Source organism: Phoxinus phoxinus (assembly GCF_949152265.1).
Source record: "Phoxinus phoxinus genome assembly, chromosome: 8".
NCBI lineage: Eukaryota > Metazoa > Chordata > Actinopteri > Cypriniformes > Leuciscidae > Phoxinus > Phoxinus phoxinus.
This window is the reverse complement of record NC_136883.1, coordinates 6,085,993-6,104,021: the sequence shown is the minus strand read 5'-3', so window position 1 is coordinate 6,104,021 and position 18,029 is coordinate 6,085,993. Positions and strand designations below refer to the sequence as shown.

At 37.9% G+C, this 18,029-nt stretch overlaps 1 protein-coding gene across 8 annotated transcripts in view; it reads right to left on the bottom strand.

The window, feature by feature from the left end:
- The window catches only part of bcl9l (bcl9 like), a 52,019-nt gene that overhangs the window by 12,833 nt on the left and 21,157 nt on the right, over positions 1-18,029 (bottom strand). For 6 of the 8 annotated variants that reach the window (XM_079620404.1, XM_079620410.1, XM_079620409.1 and 3 more), the window contains exons 2-3: positions 3,421-3,485; positions 710-1,114 (exon numbers count right to left, since the gene is read on the bottom strand). In XM_079620404.1, the coding sequence (XP_079476530.1) occupies positions 710-1,025 (316 nt within the window). In that variant the 5' untranslated portion in view covers positions 1,026-1,114; positions 3,421-3,485. Of the gene's footprint in view, positions 1-709; positions 1,115-3,420; positions 3,486-4,349; positions 4,374-18,029 lie in introns of those variants that run through there. The other 2 variants (XM_079620406.1, XM_079620408.1) reach the window with 2 other exon arrangements.

Below are 18,029 nucleotides of genomic sequence, written 5' to 3'. Positions count from 1 at the left end.
CCCAAGTATGACGATCCTTTTGTGAGAGATCTCCTTCCTAAAATAGGAAGCTGTGTAAAAATAGTAAGCATTATATTATAATGATTTTGTTTACAAAAGCCAAAACAAAGGATCAAAATGCTATATGGATCATATTTATTTCGAAACAGGTTAACGGTGTCAAACTCTCTCTTTCTGCTGAATGTCAGAATCTAACATCAAATATCAATATTAACAAATTGAGTTTTGTGAGCAAACTAAGGTGGAAAAGGTTTCCAAAAAATACAAACAGTTTTAACACATACAGTACGTCACAAAAACATTACATGCATATTATAAATAATTTTTATAACTCTTTGCAAATATTTGTGACGTACACATGTTAAAACTGTTAACTTTTTCCACCTTGCATGAGTCCTATCCATTTCAACAACAATAAAATAAATTGAACTATCTTCAATTTTCCTTTAACTCAAATCCCACTGATATATAAGTATATACTGTATGTTTCAGGCTACAATTTGGAAATCAAAGGAAAATATACAGGTGTATATACAGCCAAATCTAGTTATTAGTTATATGTTTCTCAGGTGGCTCAGAAAACGAACAGATATTACATAAAGTAGAGCTAGTCCGATTGGATCTGATGTTTTGATAAACCTCATGCCATTTTGTTCAACGGCCTGTGGGCGGCTGGTGGACATTTGGATGAGAGTTTCATTACGCCTACCTTTGGCATCTGGCTCCAAAACAGGGGTGAGTGACTCTCTTTGCTCTCCTGTGTCCATGGAGACGCTTCTTTCCCTCTTAGCCTTGGTCTTCATCATCCCACCAATGCCACCACCGGATTGGTTGAGGCTCTTCAGTCCAGGGTTGCCAGGAGAAATCTGGCTGGATTTGACTCCATGGCTCCCAGACCCGCTGCCCTTTGACCCTTGGTTGCCAGCAGGTCCTTGCTGCTGTGCTTGGTTTACATTGGGGAGCTGTGATTGGGCCCCACTTGTCACTTGCTTGCCATGATTGGATAATTTATTTTCAGAGTGCATTTGATTGGCTGGTGATGGAGAGGAAACTCAGGGGGTTGGGTTGCAGCGATGTGCCGTGTCTGTCTGTCAGTGAGACTGCAAACAGACAGCTGAAGGGAGAAAGAGAAAGAGGAAAGAGTGTAAGTTTAAATACTGTGTAAATTTCCCGTAGTAACATATAGAAAATGTTACCAACTTCTTCTCATGGCAGTTTAGGGCTGTCACGATTCCTCGATTAAATTCCAGTACTCAATTTAAAAAAAAAATCCTTGATTGCAATTTACCCGGTTAAATTTAAACCGGGTATAATATTTATTTACATGTGGGTTAAGTGCATCTCCATTCACAGTAAATGCTGTTATCATGTCCATGCGTGGAGTACAAGCTCAAACTCCATCTCTACATACGTATGCTGTGAGTTTGGGTTGGTTATAACGTTCATCTGGTAACGCAATGTGCGCCATTTCATCAGATTTGTAATGTAAATCACTTATAAACCTACACCAACACAGGAGAATACGTTAATATATTTCTAAATATGCGAACTGTTGATTTCAAAATAAAAGTTTAAACCCTCGCTCTGAATTTGCATGTTTTGACGTCCACATATTCTTGTTAAAATTCAGTTATCATTAAAGAGTGTTGTTAAACTTATGTGCAGTCACAATTGACCCTTCGCTGGGAGCTTAATTGACAGGTGATCTGACCAATCATACTTCGCCATCCGCCATTTTGTCCGACAAAGCAGTCAGGAGAGTTAGTAGATTAACATGGGAGGATTTGAACTTGAGAAGCGGAGTGTACTGACGCCTTTCCGCGGTTAAAACAACATTCCTCCTGATGTTCATTCATGTTTATTTGATGCTATAAATGAACTAGAAGGAAGAGATGATCGGTTCACGAGCAGCTTTAACTGATGCTCTACAGCGATCTGACAGACACATTAAAGAGCCACAAAACGGTATTTATTGTTTAAATTTCTTTTTTTTAAATGACCAAATTTGAAAGGTGAGACTGTTTAATATCAAAAGTAACCCAAAAGTAACCTGGTCTGTCCTGTCTGTCAGCGTGTTGTCAGTGTCCTCTCTGCTCCGCGATGTGTTTTTCACTGCGTGAGAACATGGTGTGTGTGTGTGTGTGTGAGAGCGGCGTAGCTTGTCGGACATAGCGACAGTAACTAAGGGGGGCGGGTCTTTGCAAACGGTCAATTGTGAATAAAACGGTTATATTTTTTCCGATGGATATATTACAACGATTGTAGCTCATTCAACCAGAATTTAGAGTCTGAAGCATCTATTTTATAAAATTAGTTTTACTAGTATTTTGTTTTCAATTCAAGAGTTACAACATGTGTAACTATTTCTTTGTTCATGTTCATCAACTTCTGAATACAATGAGAAAATAAAAGTATTTAATTTGCTGGATTATTCCAAATAACAAATAACTTTTAAATGATAATTTCATATTAAAAATAATAATAATACATACATGCATATTAAAACTATTAAAATGTATTGTTCGATGTCTTGCCAAATAACTAGATTGTGATGTACCATGATCTAAAATGACTTGCAGTCATGGTCATACCCTATACCTGTAACTGTCAGCTTAACATCAGAGGAAGGTTTATGTCTCACTAAACAAGCTCTCAACAAGTCTATCCATTTCAGACATTTCTTCTTCATTTGTCCTTCATCCTGCACCAAAACACTCTTAACGCTTCAACAGGATTCAAAGGTCATGGCCAACAACACAATGCACCTCATAAGAGAGATGATACAACTCAATATGATTGATCGCTATATTTATACAGCCAATAAAATATGACAGTGTATTTCAAAAGGTAACTCATAACAAAAACCATGTTGGTTACACAAATAAACAATATATTCACAGAATAAAGAAATAGTAAGTAAATTACACGTATGAATAAATGACATTAAGGGAATGCATGTCACTTGGAAATGTTCACTAACAGATCTATTGTAAGATTTTGACACTAAACTTCAACAACTGCAAAATGGCTCGATTTCTTTATGTAGGCTGCTATCTTTGACTGAAATCATTTGCCAGACGTTGCAATTTAGCATTTGCCAATCAGAATAACAAATCAACAATTCACTACAGTCTTTTCAAAATAAATTAAACGAAACCTAGCATTCCCTGTTGTACCAAACTTGTATCGAACCTTGACCCCAAAACCGAGGTGCGTACCGAACCGTGACTTCTGTGTTCCGTTGCACCCATAATATATACATATATATATATTATATACACAATTTGAAAGTGAGATATTATGTATAACTTGAGCTGCATGTTTATGCTCACAGAGTATATGACTAATTGTGTTCATGTTTAGTGCAGACACGATGTCCGGCATTGATGGCAGAGGATGCTGCGGGTTTGATTTACGCACCTCGTTGGGATGAAGGTCCAACAATCAAGCGCATTCCGACGTCTCCTCACTGCATGCGCACTGATCTGTAACACACACGCATTCAAGGGAGATTTAATTATGCTTTAATTGAACTCAATTATGATCCATTATCATACAGAAACATAAAAAGAAAACAATGAACCATTTTAGCAATAGCATACTGACTGGAGAAAACTGAAAACCTTTGAAAGAGAGGCTTTTGGAGAGGTGTAACTGTCCCTTTAAGAAGGGGGCTTTAAATGATGTTTGGATACTCTGATGCCCAGAAGTGAGTTTCTTGTTTAATTTGCTCCACCCACAGTGAGCAGAAACCACAAAAACTCCCCACCTTCAATAATAATATCCAGACTGTCTCATTTTTCAACAAACAATTATTATCCTCGCTCTTTCTCTCCTTTTCTCATTTCCCACTCCCTTTCTTTCTTTCCTTCTTTCTTTCTTTGCAAATGTAGAAAATATTAAGACACCTTGTGAGAACTTAAACGGCAATATTTATATCTTTCATTAAATGTTTAACTACTTAGAAAATGTACGCTTTTACATATATCCTAAAGGTAATCTATATGGTGATTTACTCTGACAATGTGAGTAAATTAAACCTTAGCATGGCATATAACCATTTAAAATTGACAGTATTTCACTTCTGGACATGAGCTGATGAGTCATCTTGCACTCAGGGGCGTGTCCATTATTGTCCAATAAAATGCTCTCTAGTCTGGCCACTGACTAGCAAAAGCAAACAGCCCCCAAAGACAAAAGGCTGTTTAAAAACTGCATTCATGTGCGAAATCAAATTTGACTATTCTTTTTTTACACAATGTTGCAGTGCATAATAAATGATTTATTCGTGCACATTATTTTTTTTTAAATGCATATGCCCCTCATAATATTTAATCAAATATGCTAACCTCGTTCCCTTCATGACATTCACTACCAGTCAAAAGTTTTGGATCAGGACTATTTTTAAGGTTTTTAAAAGAAGTCTCTTCTACTCACCAAGCCTGCATTTATTTGACTAAAAATACAACAAAAAAACAGTAATATTGTGAAATATTATTCCAATGTAAAACAGCTGTTTTCTATGTGAATATATAGTAACGTGTAATTTATTCCTGTGATCAAAGCTGAATTTTCAGCATCATTATTCCAGTCTTCAGTGTCACATGATCCTTCAGAAATCATTTTAATATGACGATTTGATGCTCAAGAAACATTTCTCATTATTATTAATGTTGAAAACAGTTTTTTACATTTTTATTTCAGGATTCTTTGATGAACAGAAAGTTCAAAAGAGCAGCATTTATCTGACATAGAAAGCTTTTGTAACATTAAACACTACCGTTCAAACGTTTGGGGTCAGTAAGAATTTATATTTCATTTTTTGGGGGGAAAGAAATAAAATAAATCAATACTTTTATTCATCATGGATGAATTAAATTGATCAAAAGTTACTGTAAAGACATTTATAATGTTACAAAAGATTCTATTTTAAATAAATGCTGTTTTTAACTTTCTATTCATCAAAGAATCCTGAAAAACAAAAGTAATAATAATACATGTTTTTTTTAGCATCAAAACATCATATTAGATTGATTTCTGAAGTATTATGAGACACTAAAGCCTGGAGTAATGATGATCACAGCTTTGATCACAGAATAAATTACATTTTAAAATAGAAAACAGTTAAACAGTTTAAATTGTCATAGTATTTAACAATATTACAGTTTTTTGTTGTTGTATTTTTACATAAATAAATGCAGCATTGGTGAGCAGAAGAGACTTCTTTTAAAAACATTACAAACCTTACCGATCCAAAACTTTTGACCGGCGGTGTACGTCTCGACGGAGGGTGGTGTTATACAGTATATCCTCCACAATTCACTGCAAACTGCCATTCAGACCTGCCTCCATTTAGTTATGCCCAACTTCCTACCGTCCAATCAATTCCTGAAGGACGAAATCAAATCCCGCCCTGCGTTTTTTCAATCCAGAAGCCGTTTCACTCAGATATATATGTCACATTAGAGAAGAAAAGACTATCTAAACTTCCGTTTCATGTCGACTTTAAGACATATTTACAGAGGACAAACAGGAGTTAAAACAAACTGACCACATTCCAAGAGTTACTGTAGACCCAGAACAAATACACACGTAAAAACGCATACACACGTCTCATGGCTCTCAGCACAGCTGCCAGGGGCTGAAATGTGTGAAGGACCGGGTTTCTCTCATGTGAATGAAGAGAAACTGCACACAATCCCAGCAGCCACCTGCCTGTGTCCATAACCTGTAGACCTGTCCTGCATGTGTCTGTGTTGAGGGAGTTCCCATGCGCTCGCTGCAGGTCTGTCATGTAGAACGTGTAGGAGAGGCATGCGGTACATGTCATACATACAGGTCTGAACAGGACGCCCTGAAACCTATTGAACAAAACACACCAGCGTTCATGGGAATGATCGAAAGGAATCAGTCTTGTTTTCCAGATTCTAAAAGCTAATAGGGCCGCATGATTTGGGGATAAAAAAGAATCTAGGTTTGCTGTGCTTGTTAGTAGGCCTGCACAATTTGGGCAACATTTTGTGATTATACACAAATAAGGCTAAATAATAATAAATAAATAAATAAATTCTTCATTTTCAAACATTAAACTCTCAAACTTTCATTTTGCTTCTCTTTTGGTGATAAGCGCTTCTCATTACTAGTTTGGGAAGATGGTTGGGTGTGAACATGTTGCGTTCCCAAATGCACGTTAAAGTGACCTAAACTCAGACCAGATGCAGAGATGGGGTTCGTGTGGAGCAGCATTTACAGCAAACCGAGCCGCTCTGAGATGCTAAAAACACCGGCGGATCATGAGCTGCTGACGGTTGTAATACCGCAATTCCGGTATATTTCGATTAATCGTGCGGCCCTAAAAGCTAGCATTTTCAATTGTACTTCAAACCAAAATTCACAGGCGGTCCATGTTTCCTAATGATATCTCCTAATGGTAGCATGTACAGAGTGAACAGCAGCGGTCCTAGTACTGAGCCTTGTGGTACACCATACTGAACGTATTATAGAGGTGCACCGATCAACCGGCCAGGGACAGAAATCAGCCGATTTACCGCATTCGCGGGCCATGTGTTGCCAGCAGCACAGGCAATAACGAACGAAGTGACGCACCCGCCTCCTCTCACTCACTCGTTTCATTCGCTCCGATTAAATAGTGATTATACTGTATTGCACATAATTTGACTTAATCCCACAGGTTTCGCACTCACACCATCAATCTATATAAGTGGTGCATACATAAAGCCGCCTGTCAAACAGCTTGTGAGTCCCAAGTACCAAAATGAGTGGCTTACTGCACTTAAATGGTCAATTTCACACAAAATTATGTAAAAATGCCCGTCTTGGCTAGCCTGGTCCTACCAGACTCTCGTACATTTCATTTGTACAGGGAGTCTGGCCTCTCTCCATTGACAAGCATTAACTTCCTTGTAGGTGGGTACTCTGTTGAAGTTTAAAACTATTGGATCTGCCATAACCAATCGCTAACGTTTGGTCGTGACGAAACTTCAACTCAAACTAGCACACGACCTCAACGTCATCGTTCTCAGCCACTCCCTCTGTTCCCTGATTGGACCGGTAAAATATTTACCGGAGAAAACCCGCGAATATACCACAAACCCAAACGTAGTACTGAAGGAAAATAAAAATTGAGCGGAACTGGAGGGCGGAGCCAGGCTACGTCTTGGAACGTAAATAATAGTTGAGAAAGATAACATGTTGTGTAACAGTATACTGGATCCGTGCAGCTCTTAAAGTGACAGCAGTCTAATATTCCTGCTGTTGTCTGTCATACTAATCAAAGCATTAATCAGTGTTTAATTTTTACAATGAAGACTATCCAGTGTTATTTACTTTATTTCTTACCTGAATACTAACCTACTGTTAGACCCACGTGAAAAACGTAAGTGTTTATTTCATATCTCTTTTTTCAATTGCATTTACTTGTGATGTTGTTTGCAATTTGTTTATTTGTTCTTATTTTATTACTGACTTTTAGTTTTTTTATGAAAATAAAATGTTGCATTGAAAATTAGTAGATTTTTGTTTGTATATGCTGTCAATTATAGTTCTTAGAAAGAAAATATTAATCGTCAAAATCGGTATCAGCAGGACACACTTACAAAAAAAACGGAAATCGGAATCAGCCAAGACCATTGCAATCGGTGCATCTCTAATGTATCACACACACACACACAGGCACACAAACTCTTCCAGTCAGTGTGTCTGTGATGCTAACGGGGTCCCACACACATTTCCATCCCAGAGGTATTCAAGCTATTGACCTCAAAAACAAATGAAACATTTTCGGTCCCTCTCACACCCCCTCACTAGCACACCTCAGCCCCTCTCGCTGCCTCCATCACACTCTCCGTCTCTTCAACGGGACACTTTCTTTTTCCACTTACTGCCGTTTACAAACACCCTCTCCTTCCTCCATCGAGAGTTATTTACACCCTTTCTTCCTCTCGGTCTCAAATAATGCGCTTTTCCCCTTTCTCTTTCTCTGTCTGTCATTTCTGTGCCACAGCGGCACCAAATGGATATGCGAAAATAGTTAGATTTCAACATTTTCTGAAGAAGATGTGAGTGGTGTTTGCCAGTGCAAAACTGGGATGATAACATTGTTTATTCTACACGTGCGCCATAGTTATGTCTTCTGCTGCTTTAAATGCTAAAGCTCTTTAAAGTCAGCTGGATTCTGATTGGTTGTCATTGTTTTTATTATTCATCAGCTGGTAAAAATCATTCTGAAGGCGATTCCAATGATTATTGTTCCTCTGTCTCGTTATAGTTGTAGTGTAGACTTCCTTAGTCTACACTACAACTACCTCAAACTTCCAGACTTCCTCAAAAAAAATTTATGCTATTTTTGAGATTGTTACACTTGTGTGGTTGTAAGGGAGGTTTGAATGTTTTTATGCATTGTTGTGTTACTGTGCAACACATACAGTGTTTTAAACTGTTTTTGCACATTGTTGTGACGTGTTTGAAATGGATTGTATGTGTTGTTGTGCTGTTGCTAAGTGGCTCTGAGTGTTTTTACACATGTTGTGTGGTTGCTAAGGTGCTCTGGCCGGTTCTATATACAGTACTGTGTTTATGTTTGTAGCACAAACACTCAGTTTGTTGTATTTTTTTTTCTCAAACATTATTAATTAAAAAAAAGAAAAAATAGTCGCACCACAAATACAGTTAGTGTTTATATTTATCAGAGGAATTAATCTGAAAATGGTTTACTGATTGTCATCGCTGCACATAAAACTGTAAAATAGGTAACAAGTATTCTATAAAAAAAAAAAAACCCCTTTCCCATTAAATTATCGTTTCAGAGGCGTTAGCTCACACACAACCTGCTGGACATAATTTAGTCATTAACTAAAACACACACAGTGTTCATTACTCATTAACTCTAAGAGGAAATTCTCTCATGATAATGTATCGCATCACCCTTTGTGCTCATCTTCTAGTGTGGACAGGTCATGTTGACTGCACTAACTAAAATCATTAGCATTAGTGATTGACCGATATGTTTTTTTTAATGGCTGATGCCAATGCCAGTATCTAGAGAGAAAGGTGGCAAGCTGATGATTATACATATAGTCCCTAGTGAAACATTTTTACTTTTTTACAGCCTATACTTTAAAAGAATATACATAAGTGCAACGTTTTCAGACACTTAATTGCGTGTTCATTGCAATTAAATGAAAATGTATCATATTTAAAATTTATATTAGATGCAATTAGCTGAACTTTAGAGATCTTGTTTTTTATAAACCCACTTACTGTAAGTAGCCTGGTCAGTTTAAAATATATTAACTTTAAATGTAATATTAAAGCTGCAGTCCGTAGTTTTTCCTCTTCGTCGCCATCTCTGTTCGAAATCTGCAATTGCAGTTATTCGCGGAATTATCAACTTGGTGGGTTGTGCTGCGGCACGGCACAGCGCGGATGAATCCAATGTTTTGAGGAGAATGTGCGGCTGTCAGTCACCGCGCCGGTGTAGATACTGGCATTCCCAATCACAGATTAAACTTTTTTGGAAGTATGACCAACATAAGAATTTTCACCGTAAAATGTCATCTGAACAAGTAAGTAACAAAAACACTTTTGTTCTGACCAACTAAGGGAAAAATAGCATTGCAGTAAATTGTGCTGATTAAATCTAACGATCGCTTATCTTATCACGTCAAATCGTGCAAATTAGAATTTTACTTTAATCACTGGCAACAGCCGTACACACAAGAGAGTCGAGTTCCAGCAGAAGGGTAACCTCTGTCCCGACGTAAGACGTAGCTCCTTTTCTCTTATATCGAAATCCTCCAACATTTATCTTTAAACGTATCATTTTAGACTTCTATTTCGTGACCAGTGTTTTGTTTTGCTCTATCCTCTGTGCTTCCGCGTTCATCAATTCTCATCTAAGCTCAAAGCAACACCAAGGAACTTTTCCTCTGCGGTCGTCCTACAGTTTGGAAGCGGAATTGTCCATTACCGCTGTCATAAATAATTTAGCCTACCGCAGCTACTGTCGCACGCACGCTCGCTGTTTATTCAGCACCGGCTTTGGAATGAACGATGTCCACAGACAAGGTAGAGTATGATGCATGATTTTATAAAGTATGATGCATTGCGACATCAGAAATGAATAAAAACAAAATAATGACTATTGCAACGCTTGACGTAAAGCAAGACAAATTTGTAGTTTTCTTATGTCTCATTAGAACTACAGAAACGCGACCTGATCTGGCAGTCTTACATAGTGTGGTTATAGCAGATAAAGGACCGCAAAGTGGTGGCAGAAGTGCCTTTCACCCTGTTACGACTTGATGAACCACTGAAACGATTTTGGAAACATTATTTTAAGGTGAAAAAATCTTCCTTAGTGTTGCTTTAAGCTACGCCTACATCATACGTCGGGTCAGAGGTCACCCTTCCGCCAGAACTCGACTCGCTAGTAAAAGTGCATACAGCCGTAGCCGGAAGCCAGTGATTGTTTAAGTTTTAAATATGGATATTTTTCTTACTAAACCCCATCGCTTCACTTCAGAAGGATTTATTAATCCACTGGAGTCGTGTGGATTACATTACTTTTATGATGGATGCGCTTCAAAAACTCTATTTAATGCCATTACAAAGCTGAGAAGAGCCAGAATATTATTTAATATAACTCCAATTGTGTTCGGCTGAATGAAGAAAGTCATATACACCTAGGATGGCTTGAAAAGGTAAATTATGGGATGATTTTAATTTTTGGGTGAACTATTCCTTTAAAGTGTGTTTAGAAACTCTTTTTAATTGGCCTTTTCATTCAGTATTATATTTTCTTCAAGTAAAGTTTTTAAAAAATATATACTTTTAAGATTTGAAGTACACTAGTGCACATTCAATACAATTAAGCACACTTTTTCACATGGGGAGGGCTGTCAATCAACTAAAATATTTCATCTCACACAGACTAAAGGCTATTTGGACGGGACTAGTTTTCTAAATGACGTTTGGGTTACAATTCTTATCACTCGACGTCTGTGATTTCATGTACCGATTCTGACGGGACTAACATGAGTTTGTGTTTAAACGTGTTTATGACAGGGAGTGTGTTTTCTAGACGTGGGTGTTACAGAAGGTCATGTGCTGTGCGTGCATTACATATTATATGTCTTCATCTATTATAATTTATTTGTTCAGTTTAATTTATTATTTTAAAAAAATAACTTTAAACACAAATTTATTGCAGTGGCTGTTTATAATAATCCTGCATACGTGAGCAGAGAAATCTAGACAAGTATCTTACCCTTACCTGACACTGGTATTAAAACGGGCAGTCTTCGCAGTTTCCGTGATTTGGCTCTTTTATAGATTGTATGAATTTTTTCGTCGGATACCATCCATATTGAAACTAAATGAAAACATGCCGAAGATTGGTGTGCAAACGGTAGCTCGGGTAGGTCAAAAAACACATGAGGAAAAGCGTTAGAATAATACAACATCAGCAATCACAGACATTTGCAATTTTTACTGAGGTTGTGTGAGAAAAACACTAATTCTGACGGGATTAAAATCGCTCTGACGACCCCATTGAAAACCAGTCCCGTCCAAATAGTGCTTTAATGTGTTTCTTATTCCTAGAACATTAAAGATCCCATCAAAACAAACTATTGATGATTTTTCTTCAATCAAATGCTCTCTAAAACGAGAATGCCCCTCCCCCGATACCACCTGTGACAGCAATTATTTGAACAAATGTCCCACCTAAACTTCCTGTGTAAAAAGTTGTGTTACATTTGTCATAGTTTGTTGTGTGCATTTAACCATGAAGTCTTTAAAGCAGCAATTGCATCAGTGTGTCTGCATAACTGTCTTAGAGGAACACAAATGCACACCTCCTAAACCAATGAACAGTTTGTGTGAAAGAGAAGGAGATTAGAGAGAGAAAGAGGGAAAAGTGAGATGTGGGAGAGAGAGAGAGAGCAGAAGACAGACAGAGAAAAACAGAGAACATCTTAAGAGAATGACCCAGAGAACCCTGCGAAAAGCGTGATTTTTTTTTCAACCGTTTCTTCTTAAAACTCAGCTATTACCGCTTCCCACTTTGATCCCATTTACACAGTCCAGGACAAAACAGAAAGAGGATGATATGAGAAAACAAGAGCTCGAAATGGGAGTTTGTCTCTTGCAAATGGCATTTGAATTGAGAACATGAAACTGACGTTAGCCAAAGAAACTTTCCAGAGATTCAAGTTTTGTTTGACAGAAACAAAATGAACATCTGAGATGATTGGGGAGTGCTGATGTCATGAGGGGACCACCAGCATATAAAGCCCAGATGACACACAAGACAGATTCAGAATGGACATTCCCGAGTGTGTGTGTGTGTGTGTTTGTGTGTGATGTGAAAAATGAGTACATTACACAACTAGCAAATCACCACCAAACAAATAACTGCAAAAAAAAACATCAGATATGTGTCAATCGACAAACTCTCCCAAATCTGTGCCAAATAACAGCAATAAAGTAAATTGACATGTAAGGCCATAAAGTGCAGTTTATTACAATGAAAGTGTAGCTTGCCACACTAATTAATTTAAAGGGGTGGCAAAGTATGATTTCACTTTTCAGATGATAAACAACATCTGCAAAGTTACAACGCTCAAAGTTCAAAGCAAAGGGAGATATTTGCTTTTGAAGAAAAGGACTACAACAAACGGCTGGTAGGGACTACACGACATTCCTCCCGGGTAAGTGACATCACCAACCCTAAAATGTACATAAGCCCCGCCCCCGGGAACATGCAGTCCATGTTGAGAAGAGGAAGAGTTGTTGTATAAAGCCGCGTTTCCACCGCGGGAACTTTCCCCAGGAACTAGGAACTTTGGGGTGGTACTTGGTGTGTTTACACCGCAGGAACCTGGGTCTAAATGAAGTTCCGGGTAAATATTTCCCCCTCCGAAAGTCCCTGCTGGCGAGGTGGTACTTTTTAAAAGTTCAGGAACTTTCGGGGGCGGGACTTGTGCGCTGAACATGCTGATTGGTTGTGTTCACGCCGCATTTTGACTGGAGGACTCCACGCAGCATTCTAATTTAACCGGCATTTTAAAAAATCTATTGTGGTTCGTGGCTGCGTGCATTAAGAGTTGTCTGTCTGCAAATATGGAATTAAAAAAAGACAAAAAAAAAACACACAGCTGGACTGGACCGACGACGAGGTTCAGGCTTTATTAAACGTATTGTAACAGGAAATGTTCTGCGCGTTCGTCCCAGCCATCTCATTCAATGTCCGCAATACATCACAAACACAACTGCAGCACAGCTTGAATCTCCTCCATACTTATTATAAATGTGGCGCTCAAAACTGATTACTGTGCGTCGCAGACTGGGAGGAGCAGACGCGCACAGTTTATAATCTTCCCGGTACTTTAGACCGCGGTGTAAACGCAGAAAGCAACCGGTCTGGGGCAAAAAAAGTTCCTGGGAAAAATTGTTCCGGGTAATTTCGGTGGAAACGCGGCTTAAGAGTATATTTGTGAGTCAGCTCAAACTTTAGCATCCATCTTTTCACATGCAATAGAAAGTCACTCTGTGTGCATCTCACAACAGTTCCTATACGAGCGATTTATAGATTACCATGACAGAATATGCTAATTGAAGATAGTTAACTCCACATCATAAATTCATCAACTAACCATTCAGAGACGTCCTGTTGCATTCTACATTTTGTCACTTCTACTTGAGTCTCTCCATCTTTGTCTGACTCCGTTTTAACATTACAGTTTCTGTAATTTTAGTGTGTCTGCGTGAGGTAATCAGAACAATTTCAGAACACCTTTTTTCCAGTAAATGAATGATAAAGACATTGACAGCCAATCAGAATCCACCCAAATGTAAAGAGCTCGAGCATTTAAAGCAGCAGAACACATAATTGGAGTGTGCGTAGAACGTTATTATGCATGCATAATAAATAGAATGTTATTATCAGTTGGTGTGGACGTTAATATAGCTATCACTAAAGTTATCGCTCTTGTTGTGATCAGGCCTTTAAAGGTGCAGTAAGGAATTTCTGAGAAACACTGTTGAAAGTTGACTGAGCACCAAAACACACTTGTAACCAATCAGCAGTAAGGGGCGTATACACTCGTTAGGGGGGAGGTGCCAGTGTTGCATAGCATGTTTGTGAATTTGGAGGAGGAGCTATTAAGATAGGGGTGTAATCCTAGGGGTGTGTGTTTGTTTTGGTGATTTTAAATGTCAACAGCGTTTTTCAAAAATCACTTACTGCAACTATAAGCTAACCTTTCTTGCCACACTTGAACAATTGTGTTGCAAAGACAATGCAATACAAAAGACATTAAACCACAAAAACTATTTTAATACAAATCCTGCGTGTTCTGCATGTCTTCGTGTGTGTGAATGGTGCAGACGCACGGTTTAATTTGCCACACACACTGAAGCATGTGTGCACGCTCGCAGTGTTTTTCAGCCTCTGCCGCCTCACTATAAGATGACATGAATGTATGAAATTCATCTCCAGAGCTGAGAGTCACTACATCAGCATTTTACCGTTTCATTTGAGAAAAACAACGAGATTCAAAAGGTCTTCACGGCAACCCGTCAAAATAAAAGTTTTAAAAGTTTTGAAAACTTGAAGAAATTGTTACAGAAATATATTACTGTTGTACAGTTGAATTTTGCTGAATGAAGTCTGAATGGAATAACACTAACACTAATAATAAATTATTATTAAAACTTTATTTTTCATATGAAAATTGTTGTTTATGTGAATTCAATTAAGAAGACATGTTTGTTTTTTATATTATACTTTTTTTTAAACCATTAAAATTGAATCCATAAAAATGACAACAGAAAACAAAGAATTTGGTAAAAATAAATCAAACAGAATTTGAGAAAGAAATTTTTTTTTGCATACGTTTCATCATTTTTAATTAACTACATTTGTATTTAACCATTCAAATGTAGTCGAACGGACTACAAAAAAAAAAGTAAAAAAATTTAAATGACATTTCGGGAAAAAAATAAATGGATTTCATAGGGCCCTAAGTACAGCTATACAAAGTTTTGTGACACTTTTTCCTCCACATCAGCAAAATAATGCATAAATCAATTAAATAACTATTAACTGAGAAAAAAAATAATTTGAAATTAGCAGAAACCAACCCCAACACTCTTATCCATGTAGTTTTAAAATCTAGGAGCAAGTCTCCAACAGACAAGCAAGCACACACACACACACAACTTACACTGTTGCACATTTTTAGCATGCTGAGGTATATTTATAGCTCCAAATGCCCAAAGGAGAGCAGGAGAAAAGTACTAGGAAAATTCTAGGCCCTCTCCTAAGACAGACGCACGCACACACACACACACACACACACACACACACACACACACACACACACACACACACACACACACACACACACACACACACTACACCTCTCACCCGCTCTTATACTTGCGTAAACACATAAATCTCACACACACATGCACACAGAGCCGTACTGTAGGCAATACAGGGTCAATACTGTGACCAAAGTGTGTGACAGAGGAGTTAAACGTTAACAACACACACACAGACGCACACACAGGGAAGGCTTTATGACATTGGCCCCAGCTTAACAAACTACATTTGAGCGCGGCGCCAGTGGAAATGTGGGGAGGGGAGAAAGAAGAGCGAGAGGAGAATGAAAGGGTCTGATGGCCGCCTCTGTCCCAGCCTGTCCACTTACACTTAAGTCTCTCTGGCAGACGAAATTGTTTGTTTCCAAAACAAGCTCTTTGACTTTTCCAACTTAACTTCATAAATGTGGCTGCCAGATTTTATTTGGTTAAAGGGGGGGGTACAATGGTGTTTCATGCATTCAGAGTTGTTTACAGTGTTAAAGAGATGGATTCTCATGCTAATAATGGCCAAAGTTTGAAAAGTTATTTTGAACGAATAACAGAGAATTTCTGTGCTGAAAATCATACTTCCGGGTTGCAACACTGTTTTTTTTCTATCGTAGATCTAATGACGTAGACCAGAGTGGAACTCCTTATATGAGCATTGCTCTCGGAAAAGCGTGTTCACGCACACGTCGACCAGAGGAGAGAAAGACCGCGCTCATCGACGCGCTACTACCGGAAATCATCATCAGCAGCGCTAAATAGGAATGGTTGATGTCAAGAATGTCTCCAAAAAAGTGTGTTTTGGGATGTGAGGGAAAGTTTACCTTGTTCAGCTTCCCAAAGAACCCAGTGTTACTAGAACAGTGGATGCAGTTTGTATGTTGTGGATGCTCCCGCTTGACTCTATAGCTCCGCCCACGCCCAGAATCAAGGACCTCGGCTTTTTCCGGATAGAATCGGAAAGCTGTATTTTTATTTTAGAAATATGATGAAACTTAAGACTTTTTGGAGATATGAAGGACGCACTATTACTCTATAGGTACTCAAGATTAACATGAGATTGACTGAAACTAAGTATTTTACCCCCCCTTTAAGAAAATGGTGCGAGATGAGAGTTGAATGACAAACCTATGAGCGTCCTATTAGCAGCGTGATTGTGAGCTGATAGGGGTTTATTGAAAGGCTGATACCAATATCTATATAGCAGATCCACACACGATATTAGGATATACGAATATATACAATAACATGAAATAATATTTGCAACATATTTTACTTCTGCAATGCGACATGATATTACTCAGTGAAACAGAATGTTTAACAACAACAACAACAACAAAATCTAGGCTGGGAATTGCAGAGGACCAGGGTCAAAAACAATACAGTCTGTCCAATAAATAATGCCACATGGTCATCGTTTGTAATTCCCGATCATATAATATGTACAACAATATATAACTGAAAATTTGCCTAGGGTATAGGCTAAGAGGGAAGGCTAAGTATGCTAAGCTAGTTTGCGGAGCAGTTAACTTGCCAAACAAAGAACAAGAAAATGTTATAGATTTTAGGGTTGTCAAAGTACCAAAAATTTCAGCAGTCGGCAATACCAATCAATTTTTTCGGTTCTCATTAAAATGCTGCCCCATTTTGTCTCGTCTATTGGGGTATCACTGTCAATTATAGCAGTTTCCGATTCAATCATACATTTATATACGTTTGTCAATGGCAGTGTAGAAAAACCAAACTTGTATTTAGATTGTGAATGGGTAATAAATAGAAAGTAAGAGAAGAGCTCTCCCTTTTTGTCAGTCCCTAAAGCGCAGCTCACTGAATTCTGCACTCTGGCTAAAACTCCCATTATCATAAAAAAAGTTTTCTTAATTGTAAACATGAATGTCTTATTTACATCGCATTTACACTTTTTGGTTATAATGAAAGGATTCGAGCGTGCGTCTCGCATTTAATAAAATAAAACCTTGCGCATTTTCAGCACAAGTTTCATGTTAAGCTAATTCTGACTGACTTATAGACTAGCACCTCTGATAGGCCATTGCATTCACACACTTAAAAGATATGATTATGATTGTCTACACTACTCAACATTTATAGAAACACGCTGTATAGAACCCTTCGACCCTCAGAGCGCTCATACATGAACAAGAGCGTCTATCAGCAGATACCGAATACATATTTTTTTGTTTACTGATAGACACTGGTATCGTTACATCGATAAACCCTAATAGTTATACAGCATTTGTTTATATACTATGTAACAGAAGAGACGTAAATGGTCAAAATAACATAGTTCAGATGACATGCACTATAAGCAGTTTTGTAGGATTTGATCAAGTGCTGAATAAAGCAGTGCTTTATGCACCAATGAATCAGTAAAACCAGAAGAGTGTTTCATAACATAGCCACTATGTTAAGAATAGTCTGACAAACTAGCAGTTAGTTAGTAAGGTTACCTTTCGGATTTGAATTAGACCAATCTACCTTTTTATGTCACTTTTGACTTTTAAAAGTTATGTCCAGTCTTAAAGAAAAAAATGTGATGACTAACTTGTAAGACTAGTCTAACCAGTTTATGCAACCGGCCACAGGTATTATGTACATTTGGTCAAATTTGACTT